Source organism: Diospyros lotus, chromosome 3, assembly GCF_014633365.1.
Source record: "Diospyros lotus cultivar Yz01 chromosome 3, ASM1463336v1, whole genome shotgun sequence".
Classification (NCBI taxonomy): domain Eukaryota; kingdom Viridiplantae; phylum Streptophyta; class Magnoliopsida; order Ericales; family Ebenaceae; genus Diospyros; species Diospyros lotus.
In genome coordinates this window covers 4,859,370-4,881,903 of record NC_068340.1, presented here as the reverse complement: position 1 = coordinate 4,881,903, position 22,534 = coordinate 4,859,370, and the positions used below count along the sequence as shown (strand labels likewise).

At 36.6% G+C, this 22,534-nt stretch overlaps 1 protein-coding gene across 1 annotated transcript; it reads right to left on the bottom strand.

The window, feature by feature from the left end:
• Positions 1-1,995: 1,995 nt before the first annotated feature.
• On the bottom strand, positions 1,996-21,143 carry LOC127796569 (UDP-glycosyltransferase 74B1-like). Its single transcript, XM_052328755.1, has 2 exons — positions 21,003-21,143; positions 1,996-3,840 (listed from the first exon to the last, which is right to left on the bottom strand). Exons 1-2 carry the CDS (start codon positions 21,132-21,134, stop codon positions 2,551-2,553), a joined length of 1,422 nt encoding a protein of 473 aa, XP_052184715.1. The 5' UTR covers positions 21,135-21,143; the 3' UTR covers positions 1,996-2,550.
• Between the last annotated feature and the right edge of the window lie 1,391 nt (positions 21,144-22,534).

The following is a 22,534-nucleotide window of genomic DNA, read 5'->3' as shown; positions in this document are numbered from 1 at the left end:
AGTTCTCAAAATTCTCTAGTGTTCTTGTTTAGCATGAATTTCACTAGTCTCGATCCGATTATTCTCTTTTTACTAAAAGTACTAATAGTTCATTTGTGGCCCTCCTTGTATATGTAGATGACATAATCATTATTGGTCCTAATGTTGGAGTTATCAATTCTCTCAAGGGTTTTCTTCATAATCAGTTTAAGTTGAAAGATCTTGGCCAGTTGAAATATTTTCTTGGGCTGGAAATTGCTCAATCTTCTATTGGTATATTTTTCTCACACCATTACACTCTCCAACTTCTTGAGGACATTGGTTTTCTAGCCTATAAGCCAACATCTTTGCCTATGATCCCTAATTCCAAACTTTGTTCCTTTAAGGGAGAGTTATTAGAAGATCCATCCTTATATAGAAGACTCGTTAGTCGGTTTGTATCTCACAATCTCTCGGCTTGATATTACATTTCTTGTACACAAGCTAAGTCAATTTGTGTCTCAACCTCTTCAACCTCATTTAGATGTTGGTCATCTCTCGTTCTTCAGCTGAAGCTAAATGCAGGACTCTTGCCATGATTGCCAGTGAGCTTACCTAGCTCACTCAGTTGCTATTGAAATTCCAGATCAAGGCGGAACCCCTAATCTCATCTTCTGTGACAATCAAGCAGTAGTTCATATTACCACTAATCCGATGTTTCATAAATGTACCAAACATATTGAGTTGGATTGTCACTTTGTTTGTGAGAAGATTGTTGTTGGATTTATTCGGTTGCTCCCTATACACACTCAGCACTAGCTAGCTGATGTGCTCACTAAGCTCCTACACTGCAAACAACCCAACTTTCATCCTTATTCAAAATGGCCATTCTTGACATTCATTGTCCATCTTGAGGGGGAGTAACAAATATTGTTGGTTATTTTTTTCTTGCATGTTTTCTATATTTCTTTCTATTGTATAGTTAGAGTAAGCAGGGTTATTTTTGTCTTTTCCTTTTTCATTCCCTTTGTATTTAAGCTTGCTGCAAGGCATCTTTGATATATAACAGAGTATATTTTTCGAGGGTTTTCTTTCCTCTGTTCTTAATAATTGGCTTCAAACTGTAATAGGAACTGGCGAACTGCATTAAAGCTATATATCTCTTAATTTAGTGGTGTTGCGTGGAAGTGACAAAATTTATTTCTGTGTTATTTTATTTGGCATCAAAAAATATATTAATCTATTACCCGTGTTGCTTGTGGTTATTATTCTTGTTGTCTGTTCCCGCTTCAGAAATCATGAATAATTAATGAAGATGTGTCCTCCTCATTATGCAATCGCTTACCCATGCATGCTTACGTAAACAAAGAACAAAATCCATGACCAAACTTATGCAATGTCATTGTGGAATCTGATCCCAGTTACCATATATATAGAATGTTATAATTAAGAAGGTTCGTCGAATTCAAGGAACTCCTGCATATGGCAAGCAGCTATATATATAAGAAGAATTTTAATACAAAGGACTGGACTTCATTTGCATTAATCACATATATATATATATATATATATAAATGTTTGATCTCTGACTTAATACACAGACACACACACACATATGAAATGGTTATTCTGTCGTTTGTGTTTAACTTGGTTGACAAAAGTTTGCAATAATGTGATGCAGCTTCCTTTGTTCTTGATGATATGCAAATAGATGATTTTAGTTGAGATGGGGACAAAGAATGAACAGTTTGAAAGATATCAGTGTTTTATCTCGTAATTAAGTGGAAAGGGACAAGTGTTATTTCTTGAAAGTAATGAATTGATGGATGATTACAAGCTCATAATCATTCAGTTGGATTATTGTATTCGTTCATTGAAGCCGACATCTGAGACATACGTACTCCATCCTTTTTTTCTTTTTCTTTTTCTTTTTCTTCTTTTTTTTTCTTGTGGGTGTGACTGAGTGCTCTGTAATACACGGGCCAGATGCTTCAACACGACACGAAGCCGACCACAGCACATACACTCTCATTGGAAGAAAGTAAATCACAAATTTCTCATCACCACCACCACCAGCCCAACTAATTGCTTTAATTTGATTTGATGTTTCTATTCATTTCATCAAATAACGGCCTGCCCGCCTGCTCGATTCGTAGATGCCTCCTGCTTCTTGCGAAGCAGTCGTAGCCTTCCAGTTCCATTGTGCAAATTAATTAATTTACTGGGTTATTATTGAGGTATATATATAGCGGGAGAATATGTATGGGTTACAACTTAATTAGGAAAAGTTGATGACCTTAAAATTAGAACAGAGGCCATAAATATCATGGAAGTGATTAGTAGTAGTAGTCGTCCTCGTCGTCTTAAATTGATTAATGAAAAGGTTAATTTCCCATTCAAGAACTAAAAGAAAAAGAAATGATGAATGCGCGGCTGCTGCCGGAATTCATCTGACGAAGAAATTAAACACGCAGGTAGGTAGCAGCGGCGGGCATTAATTAATTAATTGGTGGCACACCCATACCCACCAGACCAATGAATTGCCTTTGTGTTTGTGTTTGGCTGCTGCTTCTTATTGTTCATGGAACAATGCTATTCGGGCACCACTTCGGGCCGAATAGCATTATTCTTGTTGATGAGGTGGTGGACGAAGTGGGCAATGGCCCCGTCGGAGCTGCCGCCTTGGCTCATGGCTTCCCTTGCGAGAGCCTTCCACTTAGCGGCATTTGCCCTCATCTCCGCGGCAGCATCCCCATCCCCCATGACTTGCTTCAAGCAAGCAATGAGCTCATCCCTGGTGACAATCCCCTTGTAGTCCTCCTTGGCCCTCACCCCAACCCTCCAAACTCCCTCTATGAACTTGGCGTCCGTCAGCTGATCCGCCCATTTGGGCACCCCCACCATGGGCACCCCCAGGCTCAGCCCTTCCAGCGTCGAGTTCCACCCGCTGTGCGTCACGAAGCACCCCACCGCCCCGTGCCCCAGCATCTCCAGCTGGTTGCACCACGTCACCACCATCCCCTTCTCCCTCGTCGACTCTATGAAGTGGCTTGGCAGCTTCCCCAGCTCCGTTCCCCTCACCACCCATATGAAGTTCATCTCGCTCCCCTTCAGCCCCCACGCCACCTCCTCCATCTGCTCCGCCGACAAAGCTACCATGCTCCCAAACGACACGTACGCCACCGAGTGTCTGGCCTTTGATTCCAGCCACTTCATGCACTCCTCCCCCAGCGGCTTCCACAGGCTGGCTCCGTACCCCTTGTCCTCCTCCATCCTTTCGTCCAAGTACGCCGATGGCACCATGGGTCCTATCAGCTTCGCCGGCCACTGCTCCGACACCGTTCCAGCCACCTCACCTTCCAGAGCTTCAAAGGTGTTCCCAAACACCCAATCCGCGTCTTCCAAGTTAGAGAACTGGCTGAGCTTCATGGACAAGTAAGCTGGGTAGCTTCCCGGCGCCTTGAGGAACGAAGGCAGGTCGTGCGAGTACAAAGGTGGCAAGCCAGGCAACTGCAGCGGCGACTCGTCCAGCTTTAGCGGCAGGCTGAGCTTGCCGTCGTGCAGCATGGAGAAGACGGCGCTGACTGCGGCGGAGTTGGTGAAGAAGGAAGCTCCGTAGATGCCGTGCTCCCTGGCCACGTCCAGAGCCCACGGGAGGAACGAATCGTAAACCACGCAGTCGACCGGGAAGCCGGAGCTCTTGAACTTGCGGATGATCTCGGACAGAGTTCTGGAGCCATTGGCCTTGAAGGAGCTGAGGTAGACGTCCTCGCTTCCGGCCTGGGCAAAGCCGGAGTCGTCGAATCCGTCGGAGATGGGCTCGACGCCGACGTATGGGGTGGAGATGGAGGGGACGGTGTAACGGGTGGTGGCCAGAGTGGCCTTGACGCCTCTGAAAGCCAAGTGCTTCGCGAATTGGAGGAGAGGGTTGATGTGGCCTTGGCTTGGGTATGGCACCACCAGCACGTGGGCATGAACTCTTCTGGAGTGATCTGTCCTACTCTCCGCCATCTCTGCTTTTCTTTCTACAACAATGGAAGACCTGACGATAGGAATAGAGTGACTACACCCACCCACACACACATATATATATAGAGAGAAACGGAATTTTTAGTCCCTGGGGTTGTCCCGTGGTCAGTAAGAGTGAAAGCTTGGGTTTTCAAATTTAAATTCACTTTTTCTATAATTATTGCTGGTCATATTCAAATTTATCTTTCTTGTTAAAAATTATGAAACTAAGCGACGTGCTCCGCAACGGAGAATATCTCAAGAGAAACGGAACTTTTACATTTAATTTATGCAGATTTGATTGATCAATGTCGTTTTGATTGACCAATGACCCCACAAATAAAGGATGATCGAAAACAAGGAGGATAATAAAGGTTAAAATCCCCCTCTAATTATTTCAATTTAGTCCATTGGGTTTAAAACAAGAAGGATAACAACTGTGTACTCCTTTACTTCTCACCAAGTATTTTATCCAAGTAAGTTATTTGAGTAGTTTTTAAAATAGGTTTAGATACAAACCTTTATAATCAATATTCTTTTAAGTAGGGTGAGGTACAATCAACACCTTTTACTAGAATCAGTCTTAACATTTATAAGACCACAACAAAAATTGTGAATAAAAAATAGAAGAGAAGGTACAAAATGAACATAATTTATAAACTCTTCTCTTGTGTTTACAAAGAGATGAAAGAATGCGATAGAATAAGCTCAATATCTTTTATTATTTTTGATGAAAGTGAACAATAGGCACTTCTTGAAAGTTTTTGAATAATCAAGATTTTCGTTTTTAGTTTTCTTCAATTCAGACTTCAACTCTTTTATATAGTGTTATGTCAATTAATGATTATGCTAAGTTGTCCATCAAGGTATGAGAATATTCTTTTTGTGTCTTAATTATCACTTTTTGTCTTTATAACATTTCAAAATGTAGTTAAAAAATCAAAATTCATGATCAATTTGTCTGGGAAGCATTTAATGTTTTGAAAATTAAAGACAGACTGCATTTAATGCTTTGTAACAACTATATTTTTTAAATTATGTCAAGTATTACTCGAGTATAAAGTGGTATTTAATCAACTAAGTTTAATCTTTACTCGAGTACATATGTTTTGTAATTGATTATTTTTATGACTTACTCGATTACAAACTATATTTCACTCGATTAAATTTTTGACATAGAAAACTCAATACATACTCGATTAAAAAGTTATATTTACTCAAATATACTACAATTTTTATTTGATTAACAATTTTAGTATTCAATTAAATTAATGGTCCAAAGAATTAGCATGTTTTTGGAATATATATACTCGATTAAAAAGATAATTCACTCGAATACACATGAATCTTTATTCGATTAACACATAAAGTACTCGAATACAAAAATGATCCAAAGACTTAAGGAATTTTTGAAGGATATATACTCGATTAAAAAAATATTTGCTTGAGTACGAATAAATCATTACTCAATTATAAAAACTAAATACTCAATTAATTTTGCATTACTAAAAACTTATATTATCTGCTTGAGTACATTTGATCTTTACTCAAATATATTAAGATTTGTAATCGATTATCTATTATATAACTTATGTATACTCAATTACAAATAGGGTACCCTCGATTAAAATAACATGTCTCATTTGAATTAGTCTTAAAGCTTTTCTTAACAAGAGAATTACTTGAGTGTAAAATATTTTTACTCGAATATACAAGCTTATGTATACATAATTACAAATAGGGTACACTCAATTAAAATAACATATCTCGTTTGAATTAGTCTTAAGGCTTTTCTTAACAAGAGAATTACTTGAGTATAAAATATTTTTACTCGAATATAAGAATTAGATCACAAAATTATTCGATTACATGAGCTTTTTTACTTGATTAAGAGAACCAACATTTTGACCTAATATGACATATTACTTTATTATACTTGAGTAACACATATTAGTACTCGATCAAGAATTTAATTTACTTGATTAATCTTTATATATTACTCGATTATTTTTACACTCATTCATTAAGTTTAATACACTATTTTGGTCATCATTAATTTTTCTATTTTCTTATCAAATCAAAACTTTAACAACTTAATAGATTACTCAATAGAAGCGGTGGTAATTTTTCAAACCGGTTGAATGATTCCATTAAGAATTTTATGGTTTAGGGTAAACTTTTAACATTTTTAGAAAAAATAGTCAATTTCTTTAAAAATTCATCAGTCGACAGATTTTGCAACTTGACGATAGTTTAATGCAAACAATTGACTATTTTATCGAATAGGTAGACAATTTTGATAAACTTTCGACATGTTATTGTGACGGTAGACTTTTTTGAACTTACACAAAAATTATAGAGAGTGTGAAAATGTCCTGTTGACGATTCACAAGAATGGTCGACAATTTTTGCTTTAAAGTTAAAAATAATAAACTTTTTTGATAAAGAGATCGACAATTTGTACTTGATTCATTAACCCAATTTTTAAGACAAAACGATTTACAGTTTCTCCAACATAGTCGACAGTTTTGTTTTGTATTTTAAACTAGTGTGTGATTTTAAAAGAATTTTGACTCACTCCTCTAAAATTCATTTGACTTAAAAATAAATATTCTTTAATACCATAATATTAACTTCTAAGTTGAAAATTTATGCCACAAAGAATTTTTCAAAAATATAAAATTCTTTGACATTATTTGAATTGTTCATTTTTAAATATATAAAATATATTTTATTTTTTAAATTCTAAATATATTAAAAAAATTATCATTAAAATATCATCACAAACAAAACAATAATTTTTTTCATTTTCCATCATTACAAAACTTCTACATAAAACTCAAATTTTTCATCCTTTTTATCTTTGGGAAATTTTATTTGTAACCATACTTCTTGCTCTTCGCAACCAATGTAAAATAAAATATTAAATTTTACTATTTATAGCCACATTTATTATTTTTTGCAACCACTTCTATTCCAAACATACCCTCTAAACACCATCCCAAAAAAGACACCTTACGCACATCAAACCCTCTTCTTCTTTTTCTTCTTCTTCTTCTTCTTGTTAGAATTATTTGTTGTTATTTGTTGTATTATTATAATTATAACTTTTCAACGTACATTAAGTTATTTGTAATAATATTTTATTTTAGTATTTTATGTTAGATTTTATTTAATTTAACTTTATTTAATTTATGATAAAATATCATAAATTTAATATAAATTTTAAAGAAATAAAAATAAACATAAATTTATTACTATTTGCAGTTAACTCAAAAAAATTAAAATTAAAACAACATTAATACAAGAAAAAATAAATATAATATTAATCCAAAGATTCGGGGCACAATGATTCGGAATAATTTATATATAAAATCATTATATATATGTATATAGTTATAATATATATGTATATAATATATTATATACATATGATAGTATAATAGTGTATAATATATTATATACATTCCCGGAGAATGCAATTCTCCTGAATTCAATTATATAACATATTATTATAATTGACATTCCCTCGAATTCATAGTTTCGGGAAAAATGATTTTTTTCGAACTCATGACTTTGGGAGAATTGATTTTTCCCAAATCCATGGATTCGAGTGTTTATTGAATCTTGAGATTCAGGATTTCCCGAACACCCAGAACCTCGGGGTTCAAGGCATCTCCCACCCCCCGAACCTCAGGGTTCGAGGGCATCTCACAGCCCCGAACCCAGGGGTTCAGAGGCATCCCAGCCCCCAAACCTCAGGGTTCGGGGCATCCTCTAGCTCCCGAACCCCAGGGTTTGAGGCCAACCCCAGGGTTTGGGGTTTCAAGGAGTATTTTTTATTTTTTAATTAATTTTATTTTTTTTAATTCATCCCTCGTGTATGTATATGTAAATTATGTGATTTAACTAGTGATAAATGTTGTAAATTGTGTTGTTTCTCGCTTAAATACTTGTTATCTTTTTCGTCAAACTCTTCATAAATAATAGTGGATAATAATCTTCGATCGCTGATAGTAACTGCTGATAGTAATTGGTTATGACGAGGAGAACTGGCATGAGTAATATTTGGTGTTGAATAATAGTGGTTGTATAATGGTCGTTGTTGAATAATAGTGATTGTGCAATGTTCATTTATAATTGTGGGTGAGTAAAATGGCTGTGATAATCTTGGTTGAGAAAATGAGTGAACACGCTTGAAGAGTAATGATGGGTGGTTGAGCGTCAAAAATTTAAATGAAGGGTAAATATGAGTTTTCATCTCAAGATATTTTAAAAATATTAAAATTAAGTTGGAGAGAGTAAAAAAATATGATTGTAAATAGAATTTTTCTTTATCTTTTTACCCACAAAATGTGGTTTGGGGTTTTTTTTTGTTTTGTTTTTTTGAGATGTGACAACTGAACTGGCAACTTTGCAAGGCTAGCTCTGACATTGTGAGAAGAAACACTGGCATGTGGTCTAAGGTGGGGTGATGTGGCTTTGAACAACTTTCACCAATTTGGAGGATTGATTTTGTAGCTTTCCAAATGCACAGACTTATTCATATTCTTATTCTTATAATACAAGTGCAATCTCACATGAAATGAGTTGTCAAAATAATCACTGAATTTTGGATTGAGATATAAAAAAAATATATATTAATTTTTAATTGGTTATAAATCTTTCATTGTATTTTAATTTTGTTTTATTTTTATTCACTTAAACTAATTATCAATAAATTTTACTAACAAAATGATGGTGTGACGAAATATTTTGAAAATATTTCATCACGTCAGACATCTCACATCAAAAATAAATTACAAAAATGATTACTGAACTTAAAGTTAATGTATAAAAAGATATTAATTTTTAATTTATTATAAATTCATCATTATATTTTAATTTTTTTTACATTTTCAGTCACTCACACTAACTATCATGCTAATGTAACAAAATATTCTTAGAATATTCTGTCATGTCAAAAGTCCAATCACTAAATTATCACTAAATTTCACTAATAAAATGTTTACGTGACAAAATATTCTTACAATGTTCTGTCATGTCAAAAATTCATCAACAAATTTCACCTCATTATTACACTTATCCAAACAAAATTTGGGTTAAACAGTGTTTTTTATGGGTGACATAAACCCAAGAACCAGAGAGTTTAATTGAGTTATGTGTGCCTTTCAAGATTTTTTTTAGTTGACATGATGAAATATTCTTGGTTTGTTTAGTTGAAGTGATAAAATATTCTTGATTTCTTTGGTCAATTTAGCTGGAGAATTTAGTTATGTAACAAATTCTTGATTTGTTTTTTTTATGGGATGAATAAAAAATCAGAGAGATTAGTTGAGTTGTGTGGTTATGTTGCACAAAAATAAAAATGGAAAACGTTTCTAATACGAAACGAAACACGGAAACAGATATTTTTATAAAAAAAAATAAATATAAATATGATTTGAAACAAGAATGGAAAAAGTTTAACAGATGGGGAAACGACTACTCTGAGGTGTTTTCATACAAGAAAGGTGTGTGGTCTTTTTATTTTTTTTATCCCTTATATTTATTAAGTTTTTTTTTTTTTTTTATTTACCCCTCATACCTTTCGAGAATTTTCACATACCCTTATATTTTAAGATTTTTTTATATATACTATAATTTTTTTATGTGATATTTAGAATTTATTTATAATGTTTGTAAGGATAACCCATAATATAATAAGTGTAAGAATTTTGTAAAAGCATAAATTTTATATATCCTTGAGGCCTAAAGTGTACTAACCATCTCGTATTTCTAAAAATGACACCTATCTTCCTTGCGATTAATTACAGTGCAACACATAAATCCCTACCATTAATTAATAGTAGCTAATTTTATTAAAATCACTATAAGAAACAAGATTTTTAGTGGAGGTCAAGACTGTCACTAAAAACATAAAAACTCGTCACTAATAGTTTTAGTGGTCGTCGAATTGGTCGTCATAAACTGCCACTAAAAAGTCTGTCACAAATAGTATTAGTGACAATTATTGGCTGACCGTTATTAAAAATACCCTTTTAGTAGCGATCGGATGCGACAATCACAAAAAGATTTTTAGTGAGAAGCACTAATATCATTTTTTGTGACGGTCATGGCCGTCACAAGTAATCACTCTTCAGTGACAACCACTAGTGATTGTCACTGTTAATTTTCTTTTGTGAGGGCCCTCGTTGTCACAAGTAATGAATTTTTTGTGACGATTTTGTTGGTTATCACAAATGATAAGATTTTAGTGATAGTTTTGGCCGTCGCAAATAAACATTTTTTAGTGACCACACTAGTGTTTGACACACTTTTAGTGAAAGTTATGGCTACCACAAAAGAAGACATTTTTAGTGACCAATTTTTGTTGGTCGCCACAAAAAATGATTTTACAAAATTTTTATATTTTAAACCCTATTAATTTAATACATTGCATTCAAAATAAATACCATTCTAATAATCAAGAAACTTCAGAACACTAATTTAAAATTTAATAACAATCAAGCAAACAACTCTAGTCAATTATTATAATTGACTAGCACTTTACATTTACATTGTCAACAAAAAAAGACATCGAGCAATTTACATTCACATTATCATAAAAAAAAAAGACATTTAACAATTTACATTCACATTTAAGTCTAATCAATTATTATTTTTAATCCTTCCAACCCTAACATCTTCCATAAAAGTTTCAAAAATTGATTGCCTTTCTTTGACTTAGTCCAATTCTGTCGATAACACTTCATTTTTCTCTTTCAAAAGTTGTATTTCATTTTTCAAACCATTATTATGTTGTCGCATTTGTTCTAATTCTGTAATAAGCTCATGACGAGATGGAATCTTTTCAATGACAGAAGACAGAATTGGTCCGAATCCATACCCACGAACATATCCATGTCTTTCTATTCCCATTACTTTAGAGAAAATTTCATTTTCATTAATAGCTTGAGAAGGTTTTTCCTTAGCTCTGGGTTACTAAAGATTGAATTTTGTCCTGATAATCAATAAAATAGATATGTTGTAACATAATACTAAAATATATATCACAATAACAACATAAACTGCTTAAAATAAAATTTATCACTATTTCTTTTGATGTGGAATCAACCATGGACTCGTCTTTTTTCTTGTGTGTCACCTTAAACATTTCTCATGCAGACGGTTCGTGTGCTAATATTTCAATCTGTATTAAATAGACAAGTTAATCAACAACAAAAAAAAAGAATGTTAATGAGAAAGATGTATAAATGACTTAAATTATACTTGTTTAGTTCTAACTCGAGCAAAACTTCTAGTGCCTGTAGTTTTAGTCATTGTTTGCTTCGACCGATTAGACTTATTACGAGCACAAGCAACCTATATGTAAGACCAAATACAATAATCATGTTTTAAATAATTAAAATGACTTGTGCATAAAAAAAAGTAAAAGATATAGAATACCTAAAACTCATGTGAGCTCAACCAAGTGACAAATTGTCTCTATTGTCCTTGGTCGACTATTGTTAGAGCAAATTTAATTCAATCATCATCATTGTCATATGTATCATAATAGTCAGTCTTCAACCTATATCTATAGTTCGCAAAAGCCCTTCCCATCTTTCTAAAGATTCAATTTTTTTCTTACTTCATTTTCTTCAAATTCAAATTTCTCCTACACAAGTTAATTTTCAAAATACCCTATACTTTTTCCACTTATTCTAAAATAAAAAACAAAAAATAAAAAAAATTACATAGGGGTATCACTAACCATTGGCACATGTGCACGCACAGAAGAGACAAAAAGAATTTGTTGCGCACAAACAAATCTAGGTTCAAACAACCCAAGTTTGTTGGCTGTGTCATATTGCTAATAGTCAATGTGCGCGCATACTAGAAAGAGAAATTAAGGAAAAAAGATTACCCAAATAATTCTAAATTTGACTATTTGAATCCAAATCTATTACGTCTGTGATGGGGTTCACCGAAAACCTCAATTGTGAGCAAGGGAGATTGGGAAAAACTAAAGGGTTGTTCTTTTTCTTGTTTTCGGGTCATTTTCTATTTTTAATTTTTGAAAACACTGAAAATGCGTTCTTTTTGTTATTTTTAGAAATGTGTTTTCAAAAAGAACTAAAAATGTTGTTAAGAAAACCCAAAACGGGCGTTTTCAGTGAAAATACATTGAAAACACAAAACAAGTGCAAAACGTGGAAAACAACCCCCCCACCCGCACACGCACAAACTCATTTCTCTCTCTCTCTCTCTCTCTCCTATCCTCTCTCCATTCTCCTCTTTTTTTCTGGCCATCGACAGCCGCCGCCACCATCGTCGACCTTCAAATCCATCGCCACTGCGACCAACACCCCCCACCGCAACCACCGTCATCGACCTGGCCCCCCATAGCCACTGCCACCACGACCAGCGCCCCCCATCACCACCACGACCAGCATCTCTGATTTTAACCACCGTCATCGACCTAGCCTCCTACAGCCACCGCCACCACAACCAACGCCTTCCACTGTGACTGCAACCAGTGCCCCCCATAGAAAACCCTAGATGAAGAAGATGGCCCTACAGAAAATCCTAGATGAAGAAGATGGGTTGCAGCTCCCTGATTTGATTTTTTTTGTGTGTGTTATTTTATTTATTTATTAAACTGAATATGTGATATGTTTTGTTTGTATTAATTTTTTTAAATGATATTTCTAAGGTTGTTGATTTTTTTTGTTTTATTTTATTTGAATTTTTTTTTATAGTTTAAAGTATTTGAATCAAATTTATAATTTATTAATAATTATTTATTATTTATTTTAAATTAAATTTATTAAATAAAATATCATAATAACAAAAAAGAAACCATTTTTTAAATTTCAAAACAAATGCATTTTCTAATTTTCTGTTTTGAGCAATAATTTTGTAGAATGACAAAAAGAACGCATTTTTAAAAATTTCAAAACAAACATTCAAAATATAAAATTTAAAATGAATTCAAAATTCAAACACAAAACTGATACACAAAAAGAATACCACCTAATTGACTCATCTTTTTCATCTTTTCTAACCAATGATTATTGTGGGGTGGCGCTGACAAGAGGTAGGTTGATCGTCCATTTTCTTTCTTTTTTCTCGTTTTCCATTCTTTATCTTTTTCTCACTTATTTTCGACTGATGTCATTGCCTATTATTGACAAACTAGTGGCTATTTTGATTTTATGGGGTATCATCCATCAACGATAACTTTCAGTTATTATTAAACAAGAAAGAGAGCAAAAACAAAGAGATAACAAAAGTAAAATGGATTGGTAGTTTTCTAGTACCATCACTAGAGAGATAAATGGGTTCAACATAGCTAGTGAGTTTAGTCTACGTGACAAAATATTCTTGATTTGTTTTTTTATGGGGTGAATAAAGAACGATGAAAAGAGATAGGTTGATCGTTCATATTTTTTTTTCTTTTTTTTTTCTCTCATTTATTGTTTTTTCACTTATTTTCGACCCATGTCACTGCTTATTAATGACAAACTAATGGCTATCATGATTTCATGAGGTTTCAGCCATCAACAATAACTTTTGGTTATTGAACAAGAAAAATAACAAAAACAAAGAGATAACGAAACTAAAATGAATCGGTAGTTTTTTAGTACCATCGTTAGAGAGATAAACGGGTTCAACATTTGACAAAAATAAACGAATAAAAGGAGAAAATGTGAGCAAGAAGGAAGAAAAAAAAGAAAGGATGGAGTTTAAATGCAGGAGTAAAATGGTCAACTTTGGTAATTAATTAATAATAAAGGTGATATCTACTATTTTTAAAAATATATGTAACGAATGTAATTTAAGCACACTTTAAAAAGTGATGTATGAAATAATTATATTTATGTATTATCCAATGGCAATGGTTTCATGCTAAGCTCCTCCGTACCTTGATCATACCACCCGAGACCTTTTATGCTGACGTCATCGACTTTGCCGACGTGTATGATCTCAATCAGCATTGACTTCTTGGGACATCCCCAGCTAAAAGTTGAATTGTTTGACCTTCTTTTTGACTTGATGTTGGTTATGTCTGCAGCCGCAAGATTTTCTAACTTCTTTAAAATTTATGTAATTATTGAATATAACTTTTAAAAAAATTATTTTTGTTTTGAAGTTAGAAAATACATAATTGAATAAAAATTCATTGAAGAAAATAGTAAGCTCTTAACACTCATTTCTATTCATTAGCTTCTCTACTGCATTTTTTGACTGATATTTATAGGTTTCTCTCGTGTTTGAAAAAAAACTAATCGTTTAGAATTGTTGGAGAAATAAAGAGTTTGCAAAAACTAACCGTTAAAGAGTGACAATGAAGGAAATGATAGACAATTTTACTAAATTGGTCAACAGTTTACTTTGAAAAATTTGAAGTACACTATGACTTTGGGCAAACAATCGACTCTTTTTTCAGAAGAGATCAATTTCTTTGACAAACTGTGGACAGTATAAAGCAACAAGTCTATAGTTTTGAGAGACAATCGACACTATATAGGCATAATCGATTATTTTTGAACTTTGAATTAAACAATCGAGAGTATGAAAAACACCTATCGACAATTTTTAATATTGTCGATTGGTTTTGTTCTTAAACTAAAATGGTCAACATTTTTTTAAACACCAAGTGGACAATTTTTTATCTTTAAGGTAGCTCAAAATACAAAGGCACAAAACGATCAATAGTTTGACTAACATGGTCAACAATTTTGGCTTTAAATATTGAGTGTTTTTGATACAGAAAGTGTTTTGACACTATAACATTTGATTTCAAAGCAAATACAAAAAAATTGATTTTAAAATAATTGTAAAAATTGAAAGCATATATATCATTTGGCATTGATTGAATTAATCATTTTCAATTTTCATAGATAAAATATAATTTATTTTTAAATGTCAAATATAATAAAAAAATTTATCATCAAAATATAATAAAAGACAAAACAACAAAAACAAGTCTATGTTCCAAAGCTTGTTGTGTTTGAAGGTGCTTTTACTAGCGAGGGGCCACTCGATAGTGGTTTTTCTTTTGTCCTTATTCTTTCAAAGTCGAATGCAAGGCATTAGTCTCCCTAGTTTAGTAGTTCGAGATGGCCTTCTCAAGGAAAGGCGCAGAGTTCTCCCAAAGCCCCATCCTCGAATATGTGGATCTCCAAGACAAGGTGAATGGTACTCAAATGGCTAATAGGTTCTGTTAGGGGTGTACACGGTTCGGTGTGGACTGGTGCGACCAGCAGCTGGGGTCGTCGCTCGCTCATGCGTGGACTGGTGCGGCCAGCAGCGGGGGTCATCGCAAGTCTTCATCGCTCGTGCCTTGTTGTCTGGTGTGGCGGTTGACGGGGGATGGGTCAGGTGGTCTGGTGCGGCAGCCGACGGACGATGGGTGGGTGCAAGACTGGTGCGGCAGCCGGTGAGGATGGGTGCGTGTGAAGCTTTGAGAGACGAAGAGGGAGAGATGAGAGAAATGCTGAAATGATTTAGGGTTTCCCCCACCCCTTTTATATTTTACATTTTATTTTTTATATTTTTTAATTATTATAATATATATTGGGCGGTTCGGTTTGAAACCAAACCACAAAACCCCCAAACCGCAAACCGTGCGGTTTGGGGGTTTATCAAACCGTGTCGGACCGCCACTCTAAAAAATCGCACGGTCTGGTTCGGTGCGGGCGGTTTCCGCGATGCGTCGATTTTTTTGAACACCCCTAGGTTCTGTTCTTTAATGCAAGAAGATCAAAGTATCCCTTTAGCAAGTGGCTTGGATTCCCAAGACTGTCTTTCGGGGAATCTTGATGTAGAAGATTCAATGGATGCTAGGTTTGACTCTGATGAAATTTCCAGTTTGCATTCTATTGATGCTCTCCCAAAATTCAAGTCCCAATGCCAAGGATCGTAAAAAGAAAAAGAAGAAGCAACCTAAGCCTGTTGGATAATTAGCTTGTATGTGTTGTAATTTTGTGTGTTTTGTAGCTTCCTTTCGTTTTTTTTATATTTTTTATTTTGCATCATCAAGAGCACCCCCTGATGTCCCGCTCTGCCCCCTGATGTCCCGCTCTGAAGGGGGAGTTAAAACAAGAACCCAACAGCTAGTTTTGATTCCAGATATACCCACAAATATGAAGGCGAAATACCCTATCATTAGATCACCCCTGACCGCTGGACAATGCCTTGACCGCTGGACAATGCCCTGGGGGCATTGTAGCTTCCTTTCGTTGTGATAGCTTAGCGTTGCTTTTGTTTTGTGTATTTGCTTGGGTGTTGAAACTCGTAATTTTTTTTAATTTTTGAGTAATAAATTTTCTTAATTATAAAAAAAATTATTTATAAATATATTAATATATTTATTTATAATTTTATAAATATATTATTTAACATAAAGTTATCAAATTTTAAAGTATAATAATTAAAATGAATATGTTTAAAATTATTATATATATTAATTTAATTATTTAATATAATATAATATATGCATATATAATAAAATAAAATAAAATAAAATATTAAGTTTAAGTAAAATAACAAATTTTAGCAAACCAACTTGATCTAGCAGGTGCTCGAGTTTATGTCGAGCTTGAGCTCAAACTCGGCTTGTTGATCTTTTAACGAGTCAAGGCCAAGCCGAGCTCAAGTTTAAAAACTAATTTGTGAGTCGAATTTGCACTCAATAAAATTTAATTCGACTCAATTTGATTGCAACCCTAATTCATATAGATAGATTTTAATTGATCAATACAAATTAAACCCATTTTGCGTCGTTAGCACACGATTCTCGTGGCAAACGTGGAGGGAGCCACTTAATGTTAAACCGTCCAGTGGATGAGACAAGTGTAACCTTACGTCTGTATGTCGGCAAAAACCCCCCAGGCTCGAGCTCATCCTTGTCGGTGTGTCCAAAAGCAATGAGAATGCTTATTCGTGGATTGAGTCTAAGAGTTAAGCCCAGGCCTTCAACTACTAATGTTACATTCTTTGTCGATCGATGGTCTGCCCTATAAATGTTGGAAGTGAGTATGTGTGGTTTTTATTTTTTATTTCTTATTTTTCTTTCTTGCTTGGTCCCCAAGATGTTCTAGAAAAACTTGGCCCAAGTTCTTCTAGATATACTTGGCCCCCAAGCACTTCTTGATTGGCTTGGTTTCCCAGTTTGCTTCATTGTTAAGACTGGTGGGTGCCTATATATATTGTTTGTGTTGACTCATTTTTGGGTGTGTGAAGTTTTCCATTCCTCCATAAGCTTTCACGCTCTCTCCTCTTAAGTTTTGCCTCCCATCTCGAGTTTTCTTCACTAAGAGTAAGTCCATCCTAAGTTTTGCTAGCTCCGGTCGTTCGTGGCTGCCATTCACCGGAGAGGTCGTTTCATCCTACTGAGACAGTCGCCGTAGTCTACTTGTCGCTTGACGTAGCGAAAGCCTTTTAATAACTCGTTGATTCTAAAGAATACCGAATAAATTAAAGAGAATTAAGAGAAAATTTCAACAGAAATTTTATTAAAAATTTATCAACCGATCCACAAGCTCCTATAAACATAGAATTTATAGGCTATAATTTGGAAAACATCCCAAGCCCTAAATCTCGAATCTTATAAAAAAAGGCAAGATTGAGATTTTATTACAAAATTAAAAATCAACATGAAATAAGGAAAATCTCTCAAAACGGCATGTTAAAATTCACTTCATAATGAAAGTTATTAGCGAATCAATTATTTCCTAAAATAGAAAAATTGCTAATTTCAAGGTCTCTAAATGAAGGAATTTGCCCAAATCACACTTGTCATAAAATGCTAAGGCCATCTCATCCACATCATTCCCCCCAGGGTAGAGGAAATTCGCCCTCGAATTCACAGCATCATCATCAGAAGAATCCCAGATGCTTGACATTAAAAACATCCACAGTACGAATATGGCTAGGCAGCTTCAATCGATAAGCATTGGGATTTATTTTTTCCACAATCTCCACGGGTCTTATCTTCTTGGCAATAAGCTTATTGTAGTCTCCCATAGAGAATTTGTCCTTAGTCAAAACAACCCATACAAAATCCCCAACTTTAAAATCTCCCAAATCACACTTGTCATAAAATACTAAGGCCATCTCATCCACATCACCGCCGATGCAGGGCGCTAATTGTCTTCAGGACAGCACAAAGCGCGACTCGACTTACTTTTGTTCCTGCCTCTTCACGTTCCAGAAATTTGTTCCTGATGTCTTGTTGTTCTAGCTGGAGTGTTGCTATTCAATCGTCTTCTCCGTTTTGCTGTTTCGGTCTGATAACATTTATTATTGTTCCTTTGTTGTTGCTGGTTATAAAATCTTATTGTTGATGATAATATCAGTTGTTATAATAGTGGTCAAGTATTGTAATTTACGTTTCTTGTATTGTAACGGATTAGAATTGATAGTCGTGTCTCAAGCAAGTTATTTATGTGTAACATACATATCTATATCTATATCTATATCTATATTCTCTGTATCTCTGACAATAAATATTACTCGGGAACCCTTATACAAAGAAAAGCAGGAAAGACAAACCCAGAAGCGAGAGATGGCGGAGAGTAGGAAAGATCACTCCAGAAGAGTTCATGCCCACGTGCTGGTGGTGCCATACCCAAGCCAAGGCCACATCAACCCTCTCCTCCAATTCGCAAAGCACTTGGCTTTCAGAGGCGTCAAGGCCACTCTGGCCACCACCCGTTACACCGTTCCCTCCATCTCCACCCCATACGTCGGCGTCGAGCCCATCTCCGACGGATTCGACGACTCCGGCTTTGCCCAGGCCAGAAGCGAGGACGTCTACCTCAGCTCCTTCAAGGCCAATGGCTCCAGAACTCTGTCCGAGATCATCCGCAAGTTCAAGAGCTCCGGCTTCCCGGTCGACTGCGTGGTTTACGATTCGTTCCTTCCGTGGGCTCTGGACGTGGCCAAGGAGCATGGCATCTACGGAGCTTCCTTCTTCACCAACTCCGCCGGAGTCAGCGCCGTCTTCATCATGCTGCGCAACGGCAAGCTCAACCTGCCGCAGAAGTTGGACGAGTCGCCGCTGCAATTTCCTGGCTTGCCACCTTTGTACTCGCACGACCTGCCTTCGTTCCTCAAGGCGCCAGGAAGCTACCCAGCTTACTTGTCCATGAAGCTCAGCCGGTTCTCTAACTTGGAAGACGAGGATTGGGTGTTTGGGAACACCTTTGAAGCGCTGGAAGGGGAGGTGGCTGGAACGGTGTCGGAGCAGTGGCCAGCGAAGCTGATAGGACCCATTGTGCCATCGGCGTACTTGGACGAAAGCATGGAGGAGGAAAAGGGGTACGGAGCCAGCCTGTGGAAGCCGCTGGGCGAAGAGTGCATGAAATGGCTGGAATAAAAGGCGAGGCACTCGGTGGCTTACGTGTTGTTTGGGAGCATGGTATCGTTGTCGGCGGAGCAGATGGAGGAGGTGGCGTAGGGGCTGAAGGGGAGCGAGATGAACTTCATATGGGCATATGGGTGGTGAGGGGAACGGAGCTGGGGAAGCTGCCAAGCGACTTCATAGAGTCAACGAGGTAGAAGGGGATGGTGGTGACGTGGTGCAACCAACTGGAGATGCAGGAGCACAGGGCGGTGGGGTGCTTCGTGATGATGAATGTGCGGCGCTGCTGCCGGAATTCATCTGACAATGAAACTAAACACGAGGGTAGGTAGCACAGGCGGGCATTAATTAATTAATTGGTGGCACACCCATACCCCATAAACCCAGACCATTGAATTGCGTTTGCGTTTGCGTTTGTGTTTGTGTTTGGCTGCTGCTTCTTATTGTTGATGAGGTGGTGGACAAAGTGGGCAATGGCCCTGTCGGAGCTGCCGCCTTTGCTCATGGCTTCCCTTGCGAGAGCCTTCCACTTAGCGGCATTTGCCCTCATCTCCGTGGCAGCATCCCCATCCCCCATGACTTGCTTCAAGCAAGCAATGAGCTCATCCCTGGTGACAATCCCCTTGTGGTCCTCCTTGGCCCTCACCCCAACCCTCCAAACTCCCTCTATGAACTTGGCGTCCGTCAGCAGATCCGCCCATTTGGGCACCCCTAGGCTCAGCCCTTCCAGCATCGAGTTCCATCTGCAGTGCGTCACGAAGCACCCCACAGCCCCGTGCCCCAGCATCTCCAGTTGGTTGCACCACGTCACCACCATCCCCTTCTCCCTCGTCAACTCTATGAAGTGGCTTGGCAGCTTCCCCAGCTCCGTTCCCCTCACCACCCATATGAAGTTCATCTCGCTCCCCTTCAGCCGCTACGCCGCCTCCTCCATCTGCTCCGCCGACAACGATACCATGCTCCCAAACAACACGTAAGCCACTGAGTGCCTCGCCTTTGATTCCAGCCACTCCATGCGCTCCTTCCCTAGCGGCTTCCACAGGCTGGCTCCGTACCCCTTGTCCTCCTCCATCCTTTCGTCCAAGTACGCCGATTGCACCATGGGTCCTATCAGCTTCGCCGGCCACTACTCCGACACCGTTCCAGCCACCTCCCATTCCAGCGCTTCAAAGGTGTTCCCAAACACCCAATCCGCGTCTTCCAAGTTAGAGAACTGGCTGAGCTTCGTGGCCATGTAAGCTGGGTAGCTTCCCGGCGCCTTGAGGAACGAAGGCAGGTTGTGCGAGTACAAAGGCGGCAAGCCAGGCAAATGCAGCGGCGACTCGTCCAGCTTCAGCGGCAGGCTGAGCTTGCCGTTGTGCAGCATGCTGAAGATGGCGCTTACTGCGGCGGAGTTGGTGAAGAAGGAAGCTCCGTAGATGCCGTGCTCCCTGGCCACGTCCAGAGCCCACGGAAGGAACGAATCGTAAACCACGCAGTCGACCGGGAAGCCGGAGCTCTTGAACTTGCGGATGATCTCGGACAGAGTTCTGGAGCCATTGGCCTTGAAGGAGCTGAGGTAGACGTCCTTGCTTCCGGCCTCGGCAAAGCCGGAGTCGTCGAATCCGTCGGAGATGGGCTCGACGCCGACGTGTGGCGCGGAGATGGAGGAGACGGTGTAACGGGTGGTGGCCAGAGTGACCTTGATGCCTCTGAAAGCCAAGTGCTTTGCGAATTGGAGGAGAGGGTTGATGTGGCCTTGGCTTGGGTATGGCACCATCACCACGTGGGCATGCCCTTTTCGTGAGTGATGATCTTTCCGACTCTCCTCCATCTCTCCCTTCTGGTCCTGCTTTTTTTTTACAACAATGGAAGACCTGACGATAGGAACGGAGTGATTACACCCACCCACACACACACACATATATATAGAGAGAGAGAAACGGAATTTTTACATTTAATTTATGCACATTTGATTGACCAATGACTCCACAAATAAAGGAAGATCGAAAACAAGAAGGATAATAAAGGTTAAAATCCCCCTCCAATTATTTCAATTAATTGGGCCCCATGGCACAGCCAAGTGGTAAATAAGAGGTTGTAAAGATGCAGTCGTACTGTACTGAGAGATTGTAAAGATGCAATCATACTAAAAGCTACTAGTGTTAGATTGATTCTTGGGGAAAATAATTTTTTTTGGGTGGTACTTGATAAGTATTAGTGGATGCAGTCTCAAATCCTGACCACTTGAGCATATTCCTCGATTTATCTCTCTCGTGATGATCCAGAGACGGATTCGACAAGAGACGCGAGTAATGGCATGTAATTCAAAAAAAAATAAAAAAAAATTAAGTCATTGGGTTTAAAACAAGAAGGATAACAGCTATCTCCACTCCATCATTTTGACTTCTAAGATTTTATCTAATTAAGTAGTTTTTAAAATAGGTATAGATATAACCTTTACAGTCAACGACCTTTTAAATAGCATCAGCCACAACTAACACCTTTTACTAGAATCATGCTTAACATTTACAAGATCACAACAAAAATTGTGAATAAAAGATATAAGAATGAACATGATTTATAAACTCTTCTCTTGTGTTTGTACATAGATAAAAGAATTTGAAAGAGTAAGCTCAATCTTTTTTTCTTTTTTTCTTTTTGATGAAAGTGAACATTAGGACACTTTTTTGAAAGCTTTTGAATACTAAAGATTTTGGTATTTAGCCTTTTTCAGTCCTTCAAGCTTCAACTCCTTTATATAGTATTCTGTTGGTTAATAATTCTATTGAGCTGTTCATTAAGGTGAAAGAATAATCCTTTCGTGTCTTAATTGTCACTTTTCTTTTCTCTATAATATCTCACAATTTAATTAGAGACATTGAAATTCATGTACAATTTGTTTAATAAGCATTTAATGTTTTCAAAATTAAACACAGATCGCATTTAATGCTCTGTAATAGCTATATTTTTTAAATTCTGTCAAGTATTACTCGAGTGTAAAGTGGTATTTAATCGAAAAAGTTTAAGCTTTACTCAAATACTTATGTTTTGTAATCAATTATTTTTATAACTTACCTATTTACAAACTACATTTCACTCAATTAAATTTTTGACACAGAAAAATTCAATACATACTCAATTAAAAAGCAATATTTACTAGAGTATATTACGATTTTTACTCAATTAATAATTGTAGTACTTGATTAAATTAATAGTCCAGAGACATAGCAT